Below are 26,551 nucleotides of genomic sequence, written 5' to 3'. Positions count from 1 at the left end.
GGCCCAGCATTGTTGGTTCAAATGTCAATATTCGATCGAACTTTTTATGTAAGAGTACACGATTTTCGAATATATTATGCATTAATCAAAATTTAAAATGATTCAAAATTGACATGTTTACAAGCAATTGCAAACAGAATTAGATTTTTTTTTAAATTAATTTGTTGGCTAGTATCTTAAAAAAAATATAAGATATCAAAAGTTGGTTAACATAATAAACACAACGGTTAACAACCTCTAATTCTTATAAATGAACAAATCACAGCAATTATTTGTATGTTTTCGAAACCATCACAGATTTATATTTATTGTAAACACATAGGCTCTGTGAAATGATGTGAATATTTTAAATTACATTAGGTATCAAGATAAAGATCGTATTTAATATCTGGTAAATTGATATTATACTATTAGCATTTTAATGTGAAATACTAGATAATTTTTTGTGAAAATTTTCTATTTGTTACAAGGAAATTGATTGGTTAATGCTGATTTCAATCAAGATGATTGACAGTGTTAGGATGAATAATTTAGTGTGTACATCTTATAGTATCTTATCGAAATAAAGATTTTCTTTAATTTTACAACAAAAAATAAAGAAGATAATTTGATAATATTGGTTTATAGGACTAAAATGATGAGTTTTAAGGTAGAGTTCATTTTTTCACTTTAATATAAAAATAAAGAGATGTTTGTTTTATGACAAACATGAACGAACCACAACCATTAAACTACAGACTCCAGACTTGGGACACATATCAGAAGATTTAGTATGACTTAGTGCCAATGAAACCACTCTCCATCCAACTCATAATGGTTAAAAGTGGAATAGTTAAACATGTTTGTGAGCGCTCAACCCTTCATCTAGTCTGGGACAGTGGTGTAACAGTTCAACATAAGAACAAACTGTTAACGTTAAATACCGCTGCAATTGTTTGCACCTGTCTTAAGTCGGGAATCTGATGTTCAGTGGTTGTCGTTTGTTTATGTGGTTCAAAAGTGTTTCTCGTTTCTTTTTTTTTTATATAGATTAGACCGTTGGCTTTCCCGTTTGAATGGTAATTTTTGTGGCCCTTTATATAGCTTTCTGTTCGGTGTGAGCCTAGGTTCCGTGTTGAAGACCGTACCTTGACCTATAATGGTTTACTTTTATGAATTTTGACTTAGATGGAGAGTTTTCTTATTGGCACTCATACCACATCTTCCTATATCTATGTTCAAAATAAGTTGAAAAATGCTCAACTTGTTGGGTGGATACAAATATAACTATATTTAACAAAATCACAGAGTGGACGTGTACGTGTACGGGTACTTATACATCCCCTAAACAAAAAGACAGGAGTTTTGAGAGATCCCCATATTTACTTTTTCAATAAAAAAAATGAACAAATCTTTGAATATCAGTCAAGGGAAAAACATGTATAAAATTCTGAAGCGCTAACAGTGAAGAAAGCTCGGCACAAAATATTTATATTTCCCATATTTGTAAATGGCGAATTTCAAAAGGTGCTACATGTACAGATATATTTTGATTAATTCATAAAAATATGAAAATAAAAGAATTTGATTCTTTCATAAAATAAAGTTAGGTAATCGAACTTCAATCATGCACATTCACCCTCACTTTACATTATCTTTCCTTTTTTACTTTATTTTTCACCGTATTGGTACCTTTCATTTGAACAACAATATAATGTTTAATTTTGTTAGATTGTCTGTACAGCATTAATCTGTATCAGCATGGGTTTCTCAAAACGATGATATTATTAAATTTACAGTGATAATAAAAAAAAAATGGGGCCATGGGGGCGGAGGATACAAAGTGGAGAAAATAATAATGATATAATTAATACAATTATTCAATATGTCTTAATTTGGATGTACACGTAGTGTATATATGCTATTGATAAAACCTTAAAGGAAAACGGTTACTGTAGTAAAATCTTTTATAAAAGTGGTTTTTATTGTAGATTCTTGAATGGATAGTTGTATTATCATTCATTGTTAGCCGTCTTCAAGTAAGTAAATAAAACTATTCGAGCAAGAAGATGTGGTATAATTGCAAATGAGACCACATTCCATCAGATATCATTTTTTTTCTTCAATTCTTGACTTACTTGACTTATCTTGACTTATCTGAAAAAACCTTTAATATGTAGATAGAAACTCAAATTAGCATAATGATTAGCAGGACTAGTTCTATAAATAAATCAGATAGCCGGAATAATCAGTCGACTTCATATTGGAGTTTTTGCTCTTTAATGAAAAATTTTATCAGGTTTTTTTAAAAAGTTGTTGGCCTATTATCTCGAAAATTTTAAAAGATAGATATACATTTTGAATAGCAAATATCATCGACAAGACAAGATCTACAAATAATTCAAATTCTGCCGAAATCTAAACCTTTTTTTGTGTTTTGATCGTAAGCTAAAGAAGACAGATAGAAACGAACCAAGAAAAAATTATCAGCCATACAAAATCAACAAAATAAAGAGGGTATTTGTCATGAAGTTGAACTAGTACATTCTAGTCTACACTGTTTTAGAGAGTTCATTGATGATCTTTACAACCTCTAATTTGAATATCTGAAAAGAAAAGCATATTAGCAAAATTTCCTTTTCCGTCACTGCAGATTATTTAAAGTCTGAATAACCATTTGAATATAATTTAACACCCATTTACACAATGTGTTAGGTCTCTTCCCACAGGATATGCCCCTTATTCTTTCTTTCCATTATCAATGGGTGCTTTCACAGCAACCCACATTTACAGTTACAATTGCTACCTCACTGACGCATTACGTATGTTTCTTCTAAAATGATTTAAACTATGAACTATGTTGAAATGAGATGACCTGTTGAAAAATGTATGACTTAAACTGATCACAATCCTTTTTTTTTTTACAGATTTGCTGCTCAACTAGAACACAAGAAGGTGAGAACAAATAAAATACAAATACAAATTATAGGGATAAAAAATATTCAAATTAAATAAATTTATAAAAGATAGTATCATAAAAAAGAGTCGTATTATACTATCTTCTGTTATTTCACTATTTCGGAGGTTGAATATTAGGATATAATACTTCAAAAACCTGTTTAACTGATCGACTGATTTGCTAGTTTTATGTCAGTTAATGTTGCAATCATTGACATGTGTATTTGCTTGTCTTTCAATGTTCACACAGCGACATATAAAAAATCGAGGAGCAAGTGATGAGAGCATATTTTAATAAGATTGCTTGTCTTTTTGTTAGTACATGTAGCAATCAATGACAGGTGTATTTGTTTGTCTTTTGTCAGTACATGTAGCAATCATTGCCATGTGTATTTGCTTGTCGTATGCCAGTATATGTAGCAATCATTGACATGTGTATGTGCTTGTCTTTTGTCAGTACATGTAGCAATCATTGCCATGTGTATTTGCTTGTCTTTTGTCAGTACATGTAGCAATCATTGCCATGTGTATTTGCTTGTCTTTTGTAAGTACATGTAGCAATCATTGGCATGTGTATTTGCTTGTCTTTTGTCAGTACATGTAGCAATCATTGCCATGTGTATTTGCTTGTCTTTTGTCAGTACATGTAGCAATCATTGGCATGTGTATTTGCTTGTCTTTTATCAGTACATGTTACAATCAATAATTGACATGTGTATTTGATCGACTTTTGTCAGTTAATGTTGCACTCATTTACATCTTTAATTGCTAGTCATTTGTCAGAACATGTACCAATCATTGACATGTTTTTGTTGTCTTTTGTCAGTACATTTTGCAGTGACGCACACATTTATATATACCTGTCCTATGTCGCCAGGGATTTTCTCTAGTTTTATCGATATTTTTTTCATTTGAGGAATTTCTTTATTATGAAGATGCCAAATTAATTCGGTCTGTTTTCACAACTTTCTAGAATAGATTGAGAACTATGGCTTGACGTAATTAATAGACGAATCCATTTTCCAGACCTTATATTGAACTCTAAATGTTTTTGTTGTGTATAGATGCATCACATAATCATTAGTAATATTTGGCTTTTAAAAACATCTCATTAATTACCAGAACTCATATTCAACTGATGAGACATATTTGTGAAAAGTGAATTTTGTTCCTTGAATCTCGTTTTTAAAAGTAAATAGATAAAGAAGATTTCTTAAATTTTTGAATAAATATGACATCAATTTCTTTGATCTCCGAAAGGATGTTTACGCTATAGAATTATCAATTAGCTGTGCTGATGACCGAAGTGACTTTTTGTAAAAACGCTAAATAGTGACAAGATTTGGATGAAATATAGATTATTTCCCCTACAAAACAGTACAATATATTAGTTTTTGTATCTTGTATTAGTTCAGTTTTTTTTTTGTTGCTATGTCAGATAAACATTATGCGGTGTGTATGTCATATTAGGTTCTCTTTTGAAGACAGTCATCAATCATAATTTAAGATTAGAAACATAGATACACCCGCTGATTACCCGTGAAAATTAATACTTAACTAATGGCACGGAAATGTACTATGGCATACTATCCACAAATAAATCACATCTTTAATGACATTTAAGAAAATTATGACTTTCTTATCCGATTTGAAATCCAATATTGCTTGAATTTTGTTTGAAAAATTGAAAATATATTTATGAGTTTTAGCATGAAACATTCAGGACATCTTTTTTTCATCAAAATATCGACATTTGATGTGAAGGTCATCGACATTTAATGTGAAAGTTACTGTTTCCCCAGTAAACATTGTAACCATTTACGTACTTAGCCTTATATAAAAAAAAAAAGATCGGGTAAAAATCATAACAGCTCCTTTTTTTACTAATACCTTAAAAGTATGTTTTTGTTGATTAATTACAAACAGCAATAACTGGCATTACCTATATTTAAATATTTCAGTTTCACAGGGTAATGTCTAATAAAATTTATGACAAAGTGGACACAATTAGTTACCTATTATTACTGAAATGATTTATAAAGGGGATGTTCCTTTGGTACCATAATACGGTGTTTATATATTCCACATCGTTCGCTATGTCCATAGTGGCGTTATAGATTTGAATTAGCGAAAAATAAAAGGTGGAAAGCATATTTCACCTTAATGATAAAAATTGAATGCTCAAAATGATCCAAAATATATATATGATTTCCCTCCTTTGTCAAAATCTAGTCATCAACAGATTACTGATTAAACGTCGTTCTTAATTTTATCGCCAAACCTGAAGGTTGTATGGTACATCAATTCTCCAGATACAAAGAAAATCCTTTTATAGATACAAACATTAGGGTCTGTCTGTCTGTCTGTCTGTCTGTCTGTCTGTCTGTCTGTCTGTCGGTCGGTTGGTCGGTCGTTCCCTTTTCTTTTTTTTTCTTTCTTTCTTTCTTATTCTTAAACTGCTAGAAAATCTAATGACAGTGACGCACTATTTCAACAGTATGGTACCAACTGTATTAAAATGTAACCAATATTGTAAGTCCTAGAAACTTTTGGGGTGGAGTTTATAATTAAAGTTCTGTTTTAGCAACTATGAAATCGTTATAAATATTTTCGCTAGATATCTAAACTGAGGAGTTTTACAAGAATTACGTTTTAAACTTAAACATCTAACGTTTTACGATACCAATTTGGAGTTTGAACTGTAGAAATTTAATGAACTTTTCCTTTGAAACTGTTAAAACCTTATTTTGTTTTCGTTTTTCCTTGGGTTTTCTACTGAGTTGAGCAAATTCGTGCTACCTTAAATATGTAAACCCAGACACGGAATATATGACGCACATGTTTTCCTGCTATAAGTTTGTTATGATATGCATTCCAGATAGAATGATAAAATTTATTTAAACAAAAAATTACGTTTTTCCCGTGAAAGATATATTCTTTCCTTGTCTGCTTAATGTTAAAAACAAAATTATAAAGATGTGCAAAGAAATAAATGTAAACAAATATACCATGAAGAATTATACCATCTTAAAGTGTTATGTTCGTGATCGGGTAAGTTACGATGGTTCTAACAAGGCGTCTTTATACAAACAAATTATATATTATTTACACGTGTCTGCGAAAATCTCATTTTTTTATTATTAAATTTCAAGGTACAAGTTTATATTTCTGAAGACCACACCCAGTGTATGCGAAACAATACAAAACAATATAATAGTTCAATGAAATGCAACGAGTTGAAGAACGACTGATAATGATGTCAGTATAAAATCTAAGAAAAGGTTGTTACTAAATCATTTTTTAGTAAGCAGTTTTAATAAGGTTCTTTTTCCATATGATTATTTATCACACCAAAATTCGATCGTATTGATTTGTTAATGTTTATAAAAATAAACAAATGAGAATTCAAGTTTTATATAAACAATTTTCATGGTCATAAATTTTCACTTGTGACCAAATACAGCAGATAACAACTTATCGTCCCATTTATTTAATGTGTTTATATTACAATGTACATAGAATCTAAAACGTGCATCAATTTGTAAACAAAATGATGATGCACAAGAAACAGTGATCATCACAGAGTTATATGACTTTTCAAACTTTCTTTTTCTCTTTTTTCTCATACTTCATAAGTATGATTTACTTGTGTCTTATCCATTTTGCTTTAATTCAGCAAATAAAATATGTTTACTAAGAAACAGTGGTGCCATCTGGTCCAGGTATTTGCAAGAAAAACGTATTTTACTATTGCTTTAATATGGTTTTTATACAACTTCTGTCAGCCTTTGCATTTAATCTTGGTTCTTGTCCCCTAAGGATGTAGGTCTCATCTGAAATCTGGGACAAAATGAAATATTGAAATAATAGTTTTTTTAATGAATGAGATGAAATATTTTTTTATCAATGAACTCTTTGCACAGACTTGTATCAGAATTTTATATTTGACTCATACAAAGTCAAAGTCATGAACAAATATAATCAATTATGAAGAACAAAGCTGGCACAGTAAAATAACCAACTTATTTTCTTTTATTTAATTCAGCATCATATATTTGTAAGAAACAAGACAACAACCTTGTTGTTAAATTCAGATTGGTGCGAAACAATGATACAATATACCAAATAGTAGGCCATACAGCTACGGAGGACGACCCAGAACTAAGTTCACCTGTGACGTCATGTGCTGATATCTCTACAGATAATCAGAAGGACATTTATTATTTGAACGTTACTATTGATCTTACAACTTCTACATCAGAACCGTCATGTGGGGTATATACGGTAAGTGCAATATACTTTCAAATAAGATAATAAAATGCTATTTGTCGAATCTGTGCTTTAGATTGAAAACAAAACCCTTTTATCAATGGGTAAAAATAGGGAATATTTTACTAAAATGTCGGCTTATTTTACAAAACAACCGACAATGATACACATCAACAAATTATTGGCAAAATTTTACTGTTTTTATGTTATGCGTATGTTTTTATATTCGGTCAAAAGCTCCTTAAAACATTTTCCGGAATTTGTCCAAACTTGTACATACGACATCTGGTTTTCTGTTAAATAATTGAAATAGGACAATATTTGCAAGTAAATCAGTATTGTAAAATATGCTTGAATGGGTAAGGGTACCCAAGATTCCAAAATACTACAAGCAAAAAACTAATAAAAGTGACTTTGCAAAACATGTAATATACTAGGTAGATTCTTCAAACGTCTCGTTTTACTTAATTCTGAAATTGGAATTTTGAAAAAGTTAAAATTAATTATTCGTCAATATTGGTAAAAATGGCGATTAAAAGCACAGATAGGTTTTTTATTATTAAATTGAATAGACTTAACGTATGGACATGCACTGGAATATTTATTATGAAATTAATTGGCTCATTTAGTTTGAAAGTCTTCCATAAATACTTTTGAGATTTCCCAATTTGGGACATGTTCACTCAATAGTACTTATTAAACAGGTTTTTGACGAATGTGTTATTTTAAGGAAAGTTCCGTATCACATCTACGTTTTGAACTTGCAAGTGGTTTTGGTATAATAAATAAAACCTTTGTTTTAAGCGGGATCGGGACTATTCGACTGCGCATAATTTCACGCATCAACTACCATGCACACGAAAAGTTTGTGTTGTAAATTCACTATTATTTTTATGCCCCACCTACGATAGTAGAGGGGCATTATGTTTTCTGGTCTGTGCGTCCGTTCGTCCGTCTGTCCGTTCGTCCGTCTGTTCGTTCGTCCGTCTGTCCCGCTTCAAGTTAAAGTTTTTGGTCAAGGTAGTTTTTGATGAAGTTGAAGTCCAATCGACTTCAAACTTAGTATACATGTTCCCTATGATATGATCTTTTTAATTTTAATGCCAAATTAGAGGGTTTACTCCAATTTCACGGTCCACTGAACATAGAAAATGATAGTGCGAGTGGGGCATTCGTGTACTGGGGACACATACTTGTTTATAATATTTTGATTGATTTAAAATGTTTAATTTTTGTATTTTTGTCATTAAAAAAAATTATTGTTATTGTGTGTATCTGTGAAAGTGAGCTTTTCTCATCACTTGGAGTCCGTCGTCCGTCGTCGTCCGTCGTCGTCCGTCGTCGTCCGTCGTCCGTCGTCCGTCGTCCGTCGTCTGTCGTCCGTCGTCCGTTGTCGTTAACTTTTACAAAAATCTTCTGCTCTGAAACTACTGGGCCAAATAAAATCAAACTTCATTGGGGTATCTAGTTTAAAAATTGTGTCCGGTGACCCCTCCAACCAACCAAGATGGCCGCCATGGCTAAAAATAGAACATAGGGGTACAACGCAGTTTTTGGCTTATAACTCAAAAACCAAAGCATTTAGAGCAAATCTGACATGGGGTAAATTTGTTAATCAGGTCAAGATCTATCTGCCCTGAAATGTTCAGATGATTTGGACAACTGGTTGTTAGGTTGTTGCCCCTGAACTGGTAATTGTAAGGAAATTTTGCTGTTTTTGGTTATTATCTTGAATATTATTATAGATAGAGATAAACTGTAAACAGCAAAAATGTTCAGCAAAGTAAGATTTACAAATAAGTCAACAGGACCAAAATGCCAGTTGATCCCTTTAGGAGTTATTGCCCTTTATAGTCAATTTTAACCATTTTTCGTAAATCTTAGTTATCTTTTACAAAAATCTTCTCCTCTGAAACTACTGGGCCAGATAAAATCAAACTTGGCCACAATTATCATTGGGGTTACTAGTTTAAAAATTTTGTTCGTTGACCCGGCCAACCAACCAAGTTGGTCGCCATGGCTTAAATTAGAACATAGGGGTAAAATGCAGTTTTTGGCTTATAACTCAAAAACCAAAGAAATTTAGAGCAAATCTGATGGGGGTTGATATTGTTTATCAGGTCAAGATCTATCTGCTCTAAAATTTTCAGATGAATATGACAACTGGTTGTAAGGTTGCTGCCCCTGAATTGGTAATGTTAAGGAAATTTTGCCGTTTTTTGTTATTATCTTGAATATTATTATAGATAGAGATAAACTTGAAACAGCAATAATTTACAGCAAAGTAAGACCTAAAAATAAGTCAACATGACCAAAATGGTCAATTGACCCTCTAAGGAGTTATTGCCCTTTATAGTCAATTTTAAACAATTTTCATAAAATTAGTAAATTTTTAATAACATTTTCCACTGAAACTACTGGGCCAATCATTATAGATAGGGATAATTGTACAAAGCAAGAATGTTCAGTAAAGTAAGATCTACAAACACATCACCACCACAAAAACACAATTTTGTCATGAATCCATCTGTGTCCTTTGTTGAATATTCACATAGACCAAGGTGAGCGACACAGGCTCTTTAGAGCCTCTAGTTTATATTCCGATAAAAATATGTCTCAACCTCTATTTTCCCTATCATTTCATTGAAAAAATGTCCCTTTTACATACATGTTTAAAAGTAACATTAAATGGTCCGGGACCCCCTATTTTTTTTCGACCAATATTATTCAATCTCTGTGAAGATTAAAATAACAAAAAATGCGACACTTCTAAAAGCAACTTCGAATAGGCCCGAGCCACCTTAATCATCATTACAATACCTCTGAACTGCACTGGAATGGTATGAATGAGAAAAAGTTAAAAAAAACGATCAAATAGTATGAATGAGAAAGAAAAACGACACGATCGAATGGCATAAAAGTGAAAGGAAAAATTACATGGTCGATTGCATTGACATTGGCATGAATGAGGAAAGAAATGGACATGATCGACCGGCATAAAAGTGAAAGGCAAAATTACATGGTCGATTGACATTGGCATGAATGAGGAAAGAAATGGACATGATCGAATGGCATAAAAGTGAAATGAAAAATTACATGGTCGATTGATATTGACATGAATGAGGAAAGAAATGGACATGATCGAACGGCATAAAAGTGAATGGAAAAATTACATGGTCGATTGACATTGGCAAGAATGAGGAAAGAAATGGACATGATCGAACGGCATGAACGCATGACCAAGGAAATAAACGAAATGCTCGAATGGCATGAACGTGAAAGGAAATATTACATGTTCAATTGGCATGAGCGAAGAAAGAAAAGCGACATAATTAAATGTCATGAATGAGGAAAGAAAAAGACACGATCGAATGGCATGAACGAAGAACGAAAAACGACAAGATTGAATGGCATGAACGATGAAAGTAAAACGGTACAATCGAATGGCACGAACAAGGAAAGAAAAACAACACGATCAAATGGAATGAACGAGGAAAGAAAAGCGGCATGATTAACTGACATGAATAATGAAAGAAAACGACACGATCGAATGGCATTAATGAGGGAAAAAACCGACACGATCGAATGGCATGAGCGAAGAAATAAAAACGACACGACCGAACGGCATGAGCAAAGACAGAAAAACAACACGATCTTGACATGGAAAAAGAAAAAAAAAACGACATGATCAAATGGCATGAACGAATAAAGAAAAGCAGCTTGATTAAATGGCATGAATGAGGAAAGAAAACGACACGATCGAATGGCATCAACGAGAAAAGAAAAACGACATGATCGAAGAAAGAAAAACGTCACGATCGAATGGCATGAACGAAGAAAAAAAGCGGCATGAATGATTGGCATGAGTGAGGAAAGAAAACGACACGATCGAATGGCATGAACGAGGAAAGAAAACCAACACGATCGAATGGCATGAGCGAGAAAAGAAAAACGACACGATCGAATTCCATGAACGAGAAATTAATAACAACATGATCAAATGGCATGAATGAGAAAATAAAAGCAACACGATCGAATGGCATGATTGAGGGAAAAAACCGACACGATCGAATGGCATGAGCGAAGAAATTAAAACGACACGACCGAACGGCATGAGCGAAGACAGAAAAACAACACGATCTTTGGCATGGAAGAAGAAAGAAAAACGACATGATCAAATGGCAAGAACGAAGAAAGAAAAGCGGTATGATTAAATGGCATGAATGAGAAAAGAAAACGACACGATCGAATAGCATCAACGAGGAAAGAAAAACGACACGATCGAAGAAAAAAAACGTCACGATCAAATGGCATGAACGAAGAAAAAAAGCGGCATGAATAATTGGCATGAATGAGGAAAGAAAACGACACGATCGAATGGCATGAACGAGGAAAGAAAAACTACACGATCGAATGGCATGAGCGAAGAAAGAAAAACGACGCGATCGAATGGCATGAACGTGCAAAGAAAAACGACACGATCAAATGGCATGAACGAGGAATTAATAAGACACGATCAAATGGCATGAATGAGAAAATAAAAGCAACACGATTGAATGGCATGAACTAGGAAAGAAAAACGACATGATCGAATGGCATGAACGCGGAAAGGTTTCCTGTTTCCAAAACTTCGAATTTTTCGTAAAAATTAAGAATTTTCTTATCCCAGGCATCGATTACCTGAGCCGTATTTGGCACAACTTTTGGGAATTTTGGATCCTCAATGCTCTTCAACTTTGTACTTGTTTGGCTTTATAAATATTTTGGTATGAGCGTCACTAATGAGTCTTATGTAGACGAAACGCTCGTCTGGTGTACTTAATTGTAATCCTGGTACCTTTAATAACTATGAACTGGGAAAAGTAAACAACAGGGTAGACAGGCAACACCATTAAATGGAATTCTGATGCGAATTTTGAGCTCTTGAATATGAGATTAGAACCGATACCTCTCTTCTCTCTCCTATCCAATGACATTTAGTACCTCTTATGATGTCATATGACTCATTTTTGTCCCCTGCAGATTAGAACAGGGGAGGAGTATAAGCTGCGAGTAAGATCACAGACTACCAAAGGACTCAAATCAGTAGAAGATGCTTATTATGACTTGAATTGTGATGTACAGGAGTCACTAGCATCCTGGGTACGGGCTACAACAGTTGGATTGGGGTATGATATATCATCTTACTTGTTTTACTTTACCAATATTTAGGTCTTTTTACTTTTGATCATATAGATCTTCTTGTTTGGTTCTTATACATCATTCCTTCCTGATAAATTCTTAGGAAAGTAAATCAATGCTTCGAAAACGTTTAAATGTATAAAATGTAATTTTCGAATATTCAAGTTAAAGTATCTGTAATTATAAAACAAAGACATTATCTATGTTCTATCATCGCTTAAAGAAATCAAAAGAAATCCAACATTCATGTTAGAACTTTAATGGGACGCCAAGATAGACGTCCTCGTGTTTCACATAACGTTTAAAAAAGTAAAGGGATTGGCATGGATGCTAATGAGTCAACATGATGATTGTTTCCAAATTTTGTCACGTCGATTCCTTTTTTTGGCCAAGTATACAACATGACAGAAAAAAATAAAAGGTATGGGGTATCCATTCATGACACAAAATCAATACATTCAAAGCAACAACAAAAACACCCAAAAGGAAAGAAAAACGCTTTTATTGCTGTTTTTCATCTCAAAATCACAGTAACCCTTCATCACGTAGCTAAATAAACTCACGTCACTTCAAGTTTAATGGGCTGTTCTCAGGGTTCAAAATAGCCAATGCAATTAGGTGTTCTTTTACAATTTATCCTTAGGTTCTGTTCATTATCAATCTCCAATGATAGTGTTTAAAACACCATATACAGGTATAAATTATGCAACATGTGTGTGTCAAGGTAAACGTTCATATTCGCACCGTTTCCAAATAATATTTTTTTTCTTTCTGTAGCATGCTAATCATGTTAATTAAGGCATACTAGTTATCTATATTTATCTAGATCAATGCTACTTGTTAAAACAAAAAAGACGCAATATCATGGGGTATGTATGACTGCATGTCCCAAGTCAGGAATCTATCTGTAGATAAGTGGTTGCCGTTTGTTTATATCTGTCATATTTATTTTTCATTTAAACAAGGTAGTTAATTTTCTCAATTGCAACGTTTCGTAATTTTCATGTAGAGGCCTTTATAGCCGAATATATGGTATTTGGGTTTCTCATTGTTAAAGTACGTGCGGTTGTCTACAATTGCTTGTATCGTTTTCATTTGATCTTTCGTGAATAGTGGTCTTATTGGTAATCATACCACATCTCCTTATATTAATTATGATATGATTCTTTTATAAAAAGTTTTTTTTTATACCTATTACCATAAAGAGTTATAGAAAATGTTGAAATGTTCATTTTTTAAAGGAAAAAAATCAACAATTAAAATAAGTTAAAAACATAAACGTAACCAACTTAGATCAGATGAATAATCATTAGTTTTAAATATGTTTTAAACTGGATTTTAATTCTTCGTTAAGTATCCATAGTTTTTTTTATATTAAGTTAGGATTACATTGAATAAAGATTTCTTTTAGCCAAATGCTCAACAAACCGATGTTGGTGTTATACTATTTACATAAACAAATCAATTTGATTACATATCGTTGGTGTCAGTTATATCAAAATCATTTATACCCTTTCTCTGGAAATGACTTTTCCTTTATAGATCTCTAACAGAAACAACTCTGCAGCCATTTCATTCTTCGTTATCATTTTCGTTGATGGATTATGTAACCAATATTCCACTCTTCGGTGAAGTTGAACTCGGAAGGGAGATATATTACCAAATTGGTTTCCAGTCTTGTTTTAAACAGGATACCAGTAAGTATATAGTATATTTAGAAAAATCAAGAAATTGATCAACGATTCTAAATATAAAGCAGTTATGGTGTTTAAGCGCCTCTTTTCATATCAAGTCTTTCAAGTCAAATTTCCTATTTGTTCATAAATGAGTGAAAATAAATGATTATGAAAATCAACCTTTTCATCTGAAATAGTTAAATTGAAGTTTGTCCAACCATGTTATGGATAATTGTCCATAAGACGAATAAACAATAGTATTGCAAATGTTTAATTACGTTATTATTTGCAAATATTTATTTGCCCACTGCTTAAGATTGTCTACCGCAAACTATGAAGACTCTTAGTTTACGTGATTACATCAACAAACCATAAAAGAAATCATTGCAATAATAAGAAACGAAATATATTTTTTTCAGAATATGACACATGTGGAAACGAATTTTGGATTGCATTTCAAAGTCTGAGTGATCAATTTGATACTATCCTAACTTTGTACATCTTAAATCCATCTTCCAGTAGTATATCGGTGCTGATCGAAAGTGAAAATTCAACTTTACCATGTTCACCAATTATCGTCGCTCCAAAGTCTTTCGGATCATGCTCAGTCGATACCAGCTTTTTGACCACATCTCCCTCCTGTAAAGCCATACATGTTTCTTCCCCATTCCAATGTATATATATTCAACGTCAGCATTACACGTCTCAAAATTTCTCTGTAATTCCTATTTTGCCTGTTGACACTTTAACCCAGTCATACCATGCCCTCTCGTCTGCACTGGATACGGAAATAATAATAGTTGTACTAAATACGACTTCTATTGATATTACACCGTCTGGTGGAAGTCTTTTTACTATAGCAACTGAAGGCTTTGAAACATACTCTTACCAGTCTGCATCTGATTTTTTATCTGTGATATCTGACAACGTAGTTGCCATTTTTCAAAAAGATACATTAGCAAATGGATATGGACTCCAACAGTTGCATGGTGATTCGTCAGCAGGTAAAATATTCGTCATACCATTTGTAACAGGTTCAACCGATACCTGGAAATGTTTAACCTTGAAAGATGCCACAACTATAAAGTACGGGAGCTCGTCGACTGACCAACCCGCAGAAAATACTATATTTGGTTCGGTAACGTCATTTATGGAACTTGTATCGACAGAGCCAGTTCTCTGTCAGGTTTACAGTGGATTTACGTCTGTACCTTTATATCATTATGAGCAATGGTCCAGTAGTTATAGTTTTATTCTAAAACACAACGAGATATCATATAAGTTATTGATAAGTATAACTTCAGCAGACAAAGACCTACTTGTTCTTGACATTAATGGTAGTCAAACAACCATAACGGGAACATGGATTTCCGTTACTAAAGTAACAGGTTAGCATTCAATTTTGTTATCGAATTTGCTTAAATATTTGCATTCAGTTTTAAAACACACAAAAAGAAACATATACGTGACAAGTTGTTAAGAAGTTTAAAAAGAACTTTTCCTTCATATTTTTTTCTGTGAGATAAAACAGACTTTTACAAAATAAGCACAGAAATAGCAATAAAACAAAATTGGGCAATACAGAAAAGCGACAACTGTCGAAAACAAAGCGGAAACTACTGAAAAACAAAATGAACTAAAACAGCACTCACACAAAAAAAAAAAATACAAAGTATAAAAAATTGTTTTATTTACAGTTTCGATCAAGTAAATAGTACAGATTGGGTAGTATTTTTTCGAACGTATTTTTTTATCAGAAGAGGCTAGTTTGGTGTTGATATCAATTACTATTTTGTTTTAGAAAAGAAATACATAATTATAGATAGAATAATGTTGAATGAAGTCGTACGTCCCTCATGCAAAGTTTACCATATTCGTATTTACAGTCTCTATATTGCGTGATATTATTGTGTTCCTTTTGTCTATTGTACCATACACAGTTGGACATACAGCATTTACCAAAAGTGAGTTCCCAGTCAAATAAAGTCCTATCATTTCAACTCAAAATCGATTTAAAAAAAAAAAAAATACCTAGTTACTCTATGAGTGATTTTTATCAAAAAGATACCAAAATTATAGAAATGTCTGAAGTTTTATTGTTTATTTGGTTATTATATTATTCATGCTCATTTTCATTTTCTGACGAGATGAACACAAAGAAAAATATTTCTTGAAAAGTTTTCTATTATTCTATTAAAATTGTAAATATTTCCATTTGTGTTTAACCCATCAGATGATGAAAACAAAACTCACGAAAATTATGGCTAAATAAACCATACAACTTCATACATTTCTACATTTTTTGGTATCTATATTATAAAGATCGCTCATATAGTTACTTGGTAATATCATTTTGAAAAATATCGATTTTAGTTGAAAGAAAGGATAGGACATTTTTTTTAGTGAGAACTCACTTTTGTCCCATGAGTGTATATCTGCCACTTTTGAGATGAAAGTCTAACATACTATCCATTCTCAAAATGTACCTCCCTTTTGACAGATTGTTAAACAAGATACATTCAGAAAAACTGAATTTTACACAGAAAAGTTCAAATGACCCACAAATTGATTTAAATTTCACGCAATGTATTAGAAGTTATGAAGACGAATGTTAATGATAAAAGGAAGTGCACACTTGGCACTTAAACTGGTGCTGACACCGCAAGATCATTGACCAATAAGAAGGATGGAATTCACTCATATGGTTCTCTACAAGTGAAAAGGTGTTATATAATTTATAAAATTAATCAAATAGTAAAATGAAACAAATCCAACCCACTGGCCTCTACAGAGTCGGAGAAATCGTAAAATGTACAATATAAATTTCTCATTCTTTATATAGTTTAACTATCAAACTACATAATTAATCTTCACCGCTGTCTTAAATTATTTTTTTCCGCTTTTAAATAGCAAATATAATTTGTTATACTACATTGTAATTATCAGTATCTTAAAATGTATTCTCTTCAATCACGAAGGTTCATCATCAGATTTTGTATCGTTGGAAGTGCCAATAGATCTGACAGGATTAACTTATGACGTTCTTGCGACACTTTCCCATCCTAGTGCCAATTTCCAAGTTTTCCTGTTATCAACACACTTAACATCTAACAGGAAAACGTTATCATTAGTTCCCGGGTTTAAGTCGGTCCAAACAAATGTAGATGTAAGTAAAATATTTAAAAATTAAAATGGTCTATATTTTATCCGTCATATTCAAAGGAAGAACCATTTAAATAAATTGAACAAATGTTTATACATACATTTTCAATGTACTAAGTATTTATTGCATCGATGTAAAAAGCCACATAGCTAAGTTATTGTAAATGGGTCATGTCAAAGATTTTATATGATTTTGCATAAAAATGCAGTATGTAAAACTTGAAACCAAAAAACGAAAAATATAATGCATTTATATCGTTTTTGTTCAAAAGATATATTATTAATTAGATTCTTCCAAAATAGATCGACAGACATTTTTATAGAAGTTATCTAAAGTGGGATTAAAACGTTTCTTAAAATTGTCATTCAAGCATCATTTCTGAATGTGTATTGTTACCTAAATCGCTTGAATAGTGTCATGAACTATCAGTTTTAAAGAAAAAAAATAAGTAGTTAGGTATGATTGCCAACGATACAACACTCGACAAGAGTTAAAATGTCATGGCATAGAAGTTCACAACTATAGGTCACTGTACAGTATTAAACAATGAACAAACCAATAACGAATAGTCAGCTATCAGAGTCCAGAAATGACAAATGTGAAACAATTCAAAGGAGAAAACTGACGGCCTGATTTATGTATAAACCAATAAACAAAAACAACAAAAAACTAAACCCAAATATGATGGTGTATCGGCACCGCATAAACATAAGCTATGCAAAACAATAAACGAAAAACAAATATGGGTAACAGAAAGAAAACGCTAACTACTCAGTTACAGGCTCTTGACTTTGGACAAACACTTAAAGAATGTAAAGCGGTTAAACATGTTTAGTGTAAAAGCATTACAAACGAACACACTGTGCAATTAGTACACATCCAACAACATACAATGGATTTTGTGCTAAGGCATCATTAACAGTAAGAGAAAAACATGACCGTGTGCAATGCTAGCTATAGAATACAGGTATTGACAGAGTGTAGATCCGTGAATGTATATGTATATAACCATTTTACTTAATTATACCAATAAAATAATTGTTGTGATATATAACCACGGTAAGATTTTGCCAAAAAGAACATCACCATTTAAAACAGGAAAATTAACTATAGGGATTGTAAAACCGTCCCTTTTATCGTTAATGTTTGTGTTAAAAACAATAGAGTCTCCGTGTAAAACTGAACTATCTTAATCTAAGAAAGGACACAGTTAGTACCGTTTATATTCGATTTGTTTAAGGTAAGTTCCTTTATGTAAATGTCAGCAGTATATTTTGAAAGTTCATGATCATTTAACAAAATAGTGTTCTGGAATTCATCAATTAAATTCAATTTTTAGACTGGTCTTTACTGAATTTGGCCATTGACTGGGACTCATAAGAGTACACAAACAAGTCTGTTATTAAAGGGGCATAATTGGTGCCTATAGGAATACCAACAACCTGCCCATACACTTTATTGCCTAAACTTACATAAATGTTGTCAAGGAGAAATAGCTTCATTTAAATATTTGACGACTTCTCTTTTCTTTTACAGGATTATGTAAGCTCAACTTATTTTACAAGTACAAATAATTACGCTCTATTATGTTACTTATATAACATTTAATATTTGTATTATAAGTCTTGCAAAGAGACTTTAGGTTATATTGGAGACTTGATCGATAACGACTGCGATGGGGTTGCTGACGAAGACGTGCTTAAAAGTAGGTCTCATAGTTCAATCTCAGTCCAGGGGGATTTATTCAAAATATGGGATATTCTATCGCTTACAATCTAATTGGTTATGTTTTTAATTTTTGTGTAATTAGACAGGACATATTTTTCTGTTTTCGATATAATTAATTTAAAGCCAATTGTTGAATAGAATCCTCATCTGAAGTAAGAAAAAATATCGTTGCCAAGCTCGTTGCAAAATAAACATTTAAAACACAAAGACATGCGTACACTCGAATTTAAAAGCAGCATTCAACAAAGAAATTATGAAAAAAGCACTTGCTTTATTTTGTACGCTTGACAAAAATCCCAATATTGACGTTCGAATAATAAAAAAATTATATGGCCAATTTAAGAACGCATTTGGAGAGAATTAAAGATCGTAAATTCCGCTAAAAAACTACGATAATCTTTCCTATGAAAAGCTCAGCTGGAGAAGAAATCTGAATCATAGGAGAAACCCTGAACACGCTGGAAGTCGTCTTTAGCTGTTCCATATAAATAATCGTTTTGGAGCATTCGCCAACCATTCTCCTTTTAGCTTAAATTAAAACAATTGTATGTAGACAATAATGGATACAGAATTTTATTGGAATATACAACACTTGGAATACAAGTAATTCAGATTTTAAATTAAAATAAGTTCATGAAATATATAAATCAAATTAATCATGAATAGAACTATTTATTCATGACAAAATTAAATACTATTGCAGATAGAATCAGTGAATATTTTGAAAAAGAGTTTGTTATATGATGATGGTTAAATCATGATTCTTCTATCCTCAGTGCACCAGATTATCATTACAGTGGCATCTTAATTATTTCAGGTTCAAATGCTAACTACGGGGACTTTAAAGGAACACAGCAAGGTAGTTATGATGTCGTTTATTCTTATTTCATCTCAAACTTTACTTATCATAAATATAAATTCAAAACCCTTCTCATCTTACAACGCATTGAATTATCTTTTGTATTCTAAAAACATATGCGTTGAATGATTTTGATAAAACTAATCGCCTTATCTAAAAAAACCTATCAAAATTATAATTACCTGCGATTTATGGATAAATCATGTTTTATACATGGTCACAATGAACAAAGTTCTTTCGTTGAAATGCGATTTTCGGTCACCATGTTGCTTTGAATAGGGCGAAAAGGACAATAAACAGGTATTGGAAGAAAAAGAATAAAAGCTTCCGAGTGCAAGAAGACCGTGTTCCAACCTCCAACCTCCAAACTGAAAAATAAAAGTAAATCTAAATTCGTGACTGGTCCATTCGACATCCTAGATATTAAGGAAATTGTTTCGGATAAATTTATCAAATAAGCTTTCATTTCAAGTTAATCAATCAATGTGTTCATTTCGGAAACACAGTCTTTAAAAAAAATAAAAAAATACAGTTTCTACCAGATGTTTCCTTTTTTGTAGTATTGAAATATCGGTGTTTAATATCGTTTTTATTGGCTTTCACTTGTTATTTCTTTTAATTTAAAACCTTTAAAACGGACACAGCGATTAAGATTATAAACAATGTTGACTGCTGTATATTTGATATTTTTACCTATTATGTCTATTTGTTTTGTTCACGCATCATGGACAATATAAAGGAATTTGATGCGACTGTCATACAAGTGAGAGGTTAAGCTTACTATAAAAACAGGTTCAACCCAGCATTTGTTTGATGTGTTTGAGCTTTTGTTTTACCATTTGATTGGGGAATTTCCGTTTTGAGTGCAGTATTTTTGTGATTTTACATTTTACACAATATGACATTTGCTTGAACAATAAAAATAATTTCAAAATGAAAACATGTCTATTTCTACAGCAAATGCATGTTTTGAAAAGATACGAGTGGATGATTGTGACGTATCACCAGACCCAAAATTTGAAAACTCAGTTCAACAACGTATTATCGAAAATGGGTATGACAATTTTTCTCTTTTGTAATAGCAACAATAACATATCCATTTGTACATTTATATGAGAGCAAATACTGCTAATTAACAAAGTCGTATAATTCATATATATACCTGTGTTCCGTCAAGGTTTAATGTTTTATCGAAACACGTGCATTATAAATAGCATATGATTTTACAAGCATTTAAAACAGTCTGTTTTACAAAAAATGCACATCTTAGTAAACTCATCATAGATAACAGGATTGAAATTTTGTATTTGCGTCATAAAACTGAACATAAAAGCTTGTTGGCACTTATTATAAATCTTTAATATTTCCAATTATTTTTTCAATGACTTGGATGGTCCTATTACTACTGACCATCGTTTTGTACAAGACGAATGCATTATGACTTTTGTTTTGAATTGAATAATTGAAATAGATCGAAATTGATTTATTTTCTAAAGAACATATTATAGTACACACTGAATTCCTATTAAGGTAGATGGGGTGTCTAAATTATAATCCATAGAATCTTTAAATAATTTGCCAAATGTAGTTCATATCCTGCTTGTTTAAAAACATTAATAAAAAGAATGGGTCACCGGACTTATTTTCACGCTACAGGTTGTTCAAAATTGTCAAGATTTTGTATAGATTATGCATGGAAAACCCATTTTTCCGCCATAAAACGCAAACCACACCATAGAATTTTGAGATAAAATATGAGAAGATAGCTTCAATATTATGCTTTCAGATAAGAAAAAGAAAAAATGGGGTCACCGAACTCGTTTTCTTGCTACATGTAAAAATGGGTAAATTCCTAACACATTCTATTGTAAAAGTAACACTATCTGGATTATCTGCCCTTGCATTTGAGTTGCCTCCCCTTATTTGACAAAGTTGGAAAAAAATGAATCAAACAAAAGAATTCCTATTTTTGTAAAATACAATCATAAATATGATCAAACATGGCATTTTCTATATTACAATGAAAATTCTTACACATGAATTACCTACTACTATAAAAATTTGCACTTTTCATCAAAGATCTAGACCTTGTTTTCTAGTATTTCAAAATCCAAGATGGAGGAAGACACCCTATCTACCTTAAATGTGGATATATGTGAAAAATATGTTATCAAATAAAGTAAAAAAAAATCCTATTTTGACAATATTCCAGGTGTGTAAGTGGCAATATAAATGATCCTTTCCGACCATTGTCAGATTTTACATATGATTCGACGAAATCTGATAATGTTACACAGATTTACAGTTCTGGGAAAGTCAAGTTAGTTGGATTTGATGGTTATGATGAATTATATCTACGCTGCAATGTACACTTTTGTTTCAAGTATGACAGATCTTGCGATACGGTAAATATGTTATAATATATACAACATGATATCAACAATATATGTGATAAAATACCTTGAAATGAACATATACCTCGAAGTAAAAAGAGCAATGTGTATTATAAAACTTTCGTAGATGGTGTACTTATATAATGAGTACCATACCTTAGTATATCCTAGTATAACAGTGCTTTTGTTGATTTCCCTCAGAAGTTAACTTCTTTGAACAAACGCTGATATGGTCCTAAAATATCGGTAGGCAATGTGATGGCAATGGCAAAAGTAGTATTAAATCACAGATTTAGTATATACAGAACACAATTTGTTAATAATCATGAGTAGTTTTATCCTGTTTTTTGGGGGCTTTATGTTTTAGTTTTGAGCCATACCAATCTATCTAACTATGCTTTTGTGTTAACTATCAAATTCAGTTTAAGGATTCATCTCCTCTTACAATTCTCCATTCTAATAGAAAACCATAAAACACAGATTGCCAATTTCATCAAAAGAAGGTTCTGTAAGCTTGACAGAAGCATTTTATTGACTTTTATTAGGAGTTATTCCCCTTCTGTATTTAATATAATTTAAGGAGACAATAGTTGAACCATGTTCAAATTTCGAATCGCATCAACTCCAAAAGTAGCGATAACGAGTGTGTCGACATGGTAAGAGTCTCCTCCCGCTATGCGAATTCACACTATTTAATAGAATAAATGTCACAATATGAAATAGGACACGATCTGTATTATTACAGATCAGACGACTGCTGTGGATTCATTTATTTTCGTGGGTACCAATTTTCGTGAATAGCGTAAAACTTGCATTTTCGTGATTTTGCCAAAGTCTAAATACAATCTAATAATAACTAAAAACACAAATCGTTATAAATATCTTTTTGATTAAGTTCATTAATATTACAGTAGGAAATTGAAATCAAGACCGAAATTCACTTTATCAATCTGAATTTTAAATTATTTTCTAACTCTACTCCCACCTTTAAAACCATAATGTTAGCCTTGTCATGGACTCAAATTTAGTAGCATTACTTCAAGATCTTTCCAAGAGCTAATGTTACTATGATAAATTGATCATACCTGCATAATGTTATACGTATACAAGGTATATTGCCTTATAATATGCTTATGTTAAATGGAAAAACTGACCCATATGATATGAGAGTAGCTATTGTATAGAAGTCTGAAACTATATTTCTATAATCAGCACAATATTTACAAGAATATCAAAGTTTTAAAAATAAAAACTAAAACACGGAAGAAAATACCAATATGGTTTTCATGCACAGTTTGTCTGTATGATGAGTTATAACATACAGTACCCCCTTGAAAAAGAATGTTAAATATGTCAAATGATTCGATTGCATTAAAACAAATTGAATTGAAGTTATCGTAACAGTAACAGTGTCATATTTTAAAGAAAAAAATCCACAAAATGATGTATTCTTCAGGTTATTTTTTTTCAAACAACCATATAAAAGTTGTATGCTAAGTTATAACTTACATTTCCGTTGAAAAGGAATGTAAAATATGTCAGATGGAACGACTGCATCAAAACAAATTGAATTGTAGTTGTTGTAACAGTTACAGTGTCATATTTGGGAGAAAAAAACCCACATAAATTGTTTTATCTTCTGCGTTTATTTTTTAAACAGCCTTTAAAGTATAAACAGAATACCAACCTCGAACAATCCTTTAAAATAATAATAAAAAAAGGGGGAAGTCAATAAAAAAGGTAAAAATTAAACGCTATCAATGAACAGAAACACGTGAAAAACAATTGTCATATTTTTTCAATTGGTACTTGTCTTTCACTACGAAAATGGTGGATGGAACCATGTTATATAGCTAGCGAAACCTCACACTTGTATAAAAAGTAAAATCACAAAAATACTGAGCTCCGAGGAATTTCCCTAATCAAATGGCAAAATCATAAGCTCAAAGTCATCAAACGAATGGATAACAACTGTCATATACCTGACTTGGTACAGGCATTTTTTAATGGTTTTATAGCTAGCTGTCAATGTAATTTATTTGTTTTTATTTATATTAAAGATTATATAAATATTTAATGTATGAATAATTTTCATGATCAATAAATCTACACTTTATATCCAGATAATACTATTTGACAAAGTATGATGGTAAATTTTATTTCAGAGTTGTACAAAACGACGCAAACGTGATGTTGCATCCTCAAATCCAGTATCTGATCAGTTAATCACCCTGTCAGATCTACAAAAACTTACAACATCAGATGGTAAGTCAGTCATCATAGTAGTCAATGTTGCAGTATATGCATAATTACATGTGGAGCAGAATTTGCTTTCCCTTCCGTAGCACCTGAGATCACGCCCAGTTTTGGTGGGGTTCGTGTTGCTTAGTCTTTAGTTTTCTATGTTGTGTCATGTGTACTTTTATTTGTCTATTTGTCTTTTTTTATTTTTAGCAATGGCGTTGTCAGTTTATTTTGAATCTATGAGTTTGATTGTCTATCTGGTATCTTTCGCCCCTCTTAAATTATACATATGGACAATGTACAACTAGACTTGAAAATAAATAAGCCAAATGGTCCTCATAGTCGTTTGATTGAGTTACCTCGTGGTATCTCTGTTTACGATCACACGTGATGAAGGTAATTGTAGAAATACAGAGCAAGTACACTCAAATTGACATAATACACTCTTATTGAGTATTCCAGCAGTTTGATTGGTAACTAGCTCCGAAAATTAGATATTGCAGAAAATAAGGGTTGTTAATATACATTTTGCGTATTCAACCAAGTTTCAAAATATTATATTGCACAACTGAGGGGGAAGGGGGTACAGTTCAACGTTTATATTCCGAAGGTACCATGTAACGAATAGCAAGTATTTCGTAACTATAATGTTTATGTCTTTTTTTTTTTTTTTTTTTTTTTTTTTTAAATATTCCAACATAATGTTGAGCAGCTTTTTAGTATAGTTGTCTCCAAATTGATGTGTTACAAAGTTGAAAGCTATCAAAAATATTTTGATGCACAAACGAGAAGCACTAGAAATAAAATGTTTAAAACATAATGACGAACCAAAAGTTGAAGACCATTCCACCCATAATTACACTTTAAAAGCACTTAACTAGAGGATGGAACCGAACATAAATTTCATACACCTTTAGAAGTCATTTGGGCACTGGCGTATGATTGTGTTATTGGTAACTATAATGGCAATTCCTAATCTTAATATAATGACAACCTCAGACGATTCTACCACGATAGCAATGTGTCACTACACTTAATGTGAGAGATACATTTTTTATTGTAATTTTTTCACTTTTTACATGTATTTTTAATGGAGCAGTTACACGGGAAAAGAGTCATTTAATTATGCGTTAAGATAGTTATTTGTCATTGAAAAGCTTATTCTAGATACGTACCTTTTGTAAGGGTTAAATTTACTACATCTTTTAAAACAATATTTTGGTAGCCCAGATAAAATAATTACTTTTTAGAACTATTTTGACAAATTTAGCCTTATTTTTTCTGATAATAAAAGTATTGTTTTCTGTGTTTTATAGTTTTGTTTAGACAGTCAAGCGATTTCTCTATTTAAATAATTGGTTTTCATGTATCATCAGGTTTTCATCTTTATTTTACATTTCAGTTTTAAACATTTTGAAAAAGTCCATTCGTTGTATGATAATGAATATTTCTGTTTTATTATATTTAGAATCCTGTTTTGACAGTTCAGCCTTTATTGCCGTGATATCTGTGTTAGCGATAGTGTTTGCATTACTCCTATGCATCATCCTGTACTTCTTAGTGAGGTTGTACCAACTTACTGAAAACAGACGTAAGCAGTTGCACATTTCGTCATAAAGTTTTGATCGCATAGTTAATTGACGTTTCTGCGATTTAAACATTCCGTCCATCATGCTAATACTGACTGTTTACAATTTTACCTTAAAAATCATCCTTCTAAATAGATACATGTATTAATTAGTACTTTTCATGTACACTATATATGTTGCTGATATATATATTTATTATAAATCATCATTTATATATACATTGTTATTTTAATAAACTCATCATAGATACTAGAATTGAAATTTATATTTACGCCTAAAGCGTTTCGTCTACAAAAGACTCATCAGTGACGCTCGAATCAAAAATGTTTAAAAAGGCAAAAGTACGAAGTTGAAGAGCATTGAGTACCTAACATTCCTAATTTTGACAAATACAGCTAAGGTAATCTTCTCCTGAGGTAGAAAGGCCTTAGTATTTAAAAAATTCAAAGTTTTGTTAACAGTTAACATATCAATGATAAATAAAGTTAAGTTGTGTATTACTTTAACGTGTT

At 31.6% G+C, this 26,551-nt stretch overlaps 1 protein-coding gene across 1 annotated transcript; it reads left to right on the top strand.

The window, feature by feature from the left end:
• Positions 1–542: 542 nt before the first annotated feature.
• LOC139517238 (uncharacterized) lies at positions 543–26,291 on the top strand. The gene is made up of 14 exons (XM_071308072.1): positions 543–649; positions 1,971–2,018; positions 2,907–2,934; positions 6,983–7,221; positions 12,229–12,374; positions 13,930–14,084; positions 14,483–15,451; positions 17,042–17,229; positions 18,850–18,931; positions 19,772–19,813; positions 20,771–20,867; positions 22,026–22,218; positions 24,372–24,471; positions 25,919–26,291. Exons 1-14 carry the CDS (start codon positions 635–637, stop codon positions 26,065–26,067), a joined length of 2,451 nt encoding a protein of 816 aa, XP_071164173.1. The 5' UTR covers positions 543–634; the 3' UTR covers positions 26,068–26,291.
• Positions 26,292–26,551: the final 260 nt, after the last annotated feature.

Source organism: Mytilus edulis, chromosome 1, assembly GCF_963676685.1.
Source record: "Mytilus edulis chromosome 1, xbMytEdul2.2, whole genome shotgun sequence".
Classification (NCBI taxonomy): Eukaryota; Metazoa; Mollusca; class Bivalvia; order Mytilida; family Mytilidae; genus Mytilus; species Mytilus edulis.
This window is presented reverse-complemented; position numbering and strand designations above follow the sequence as displayed.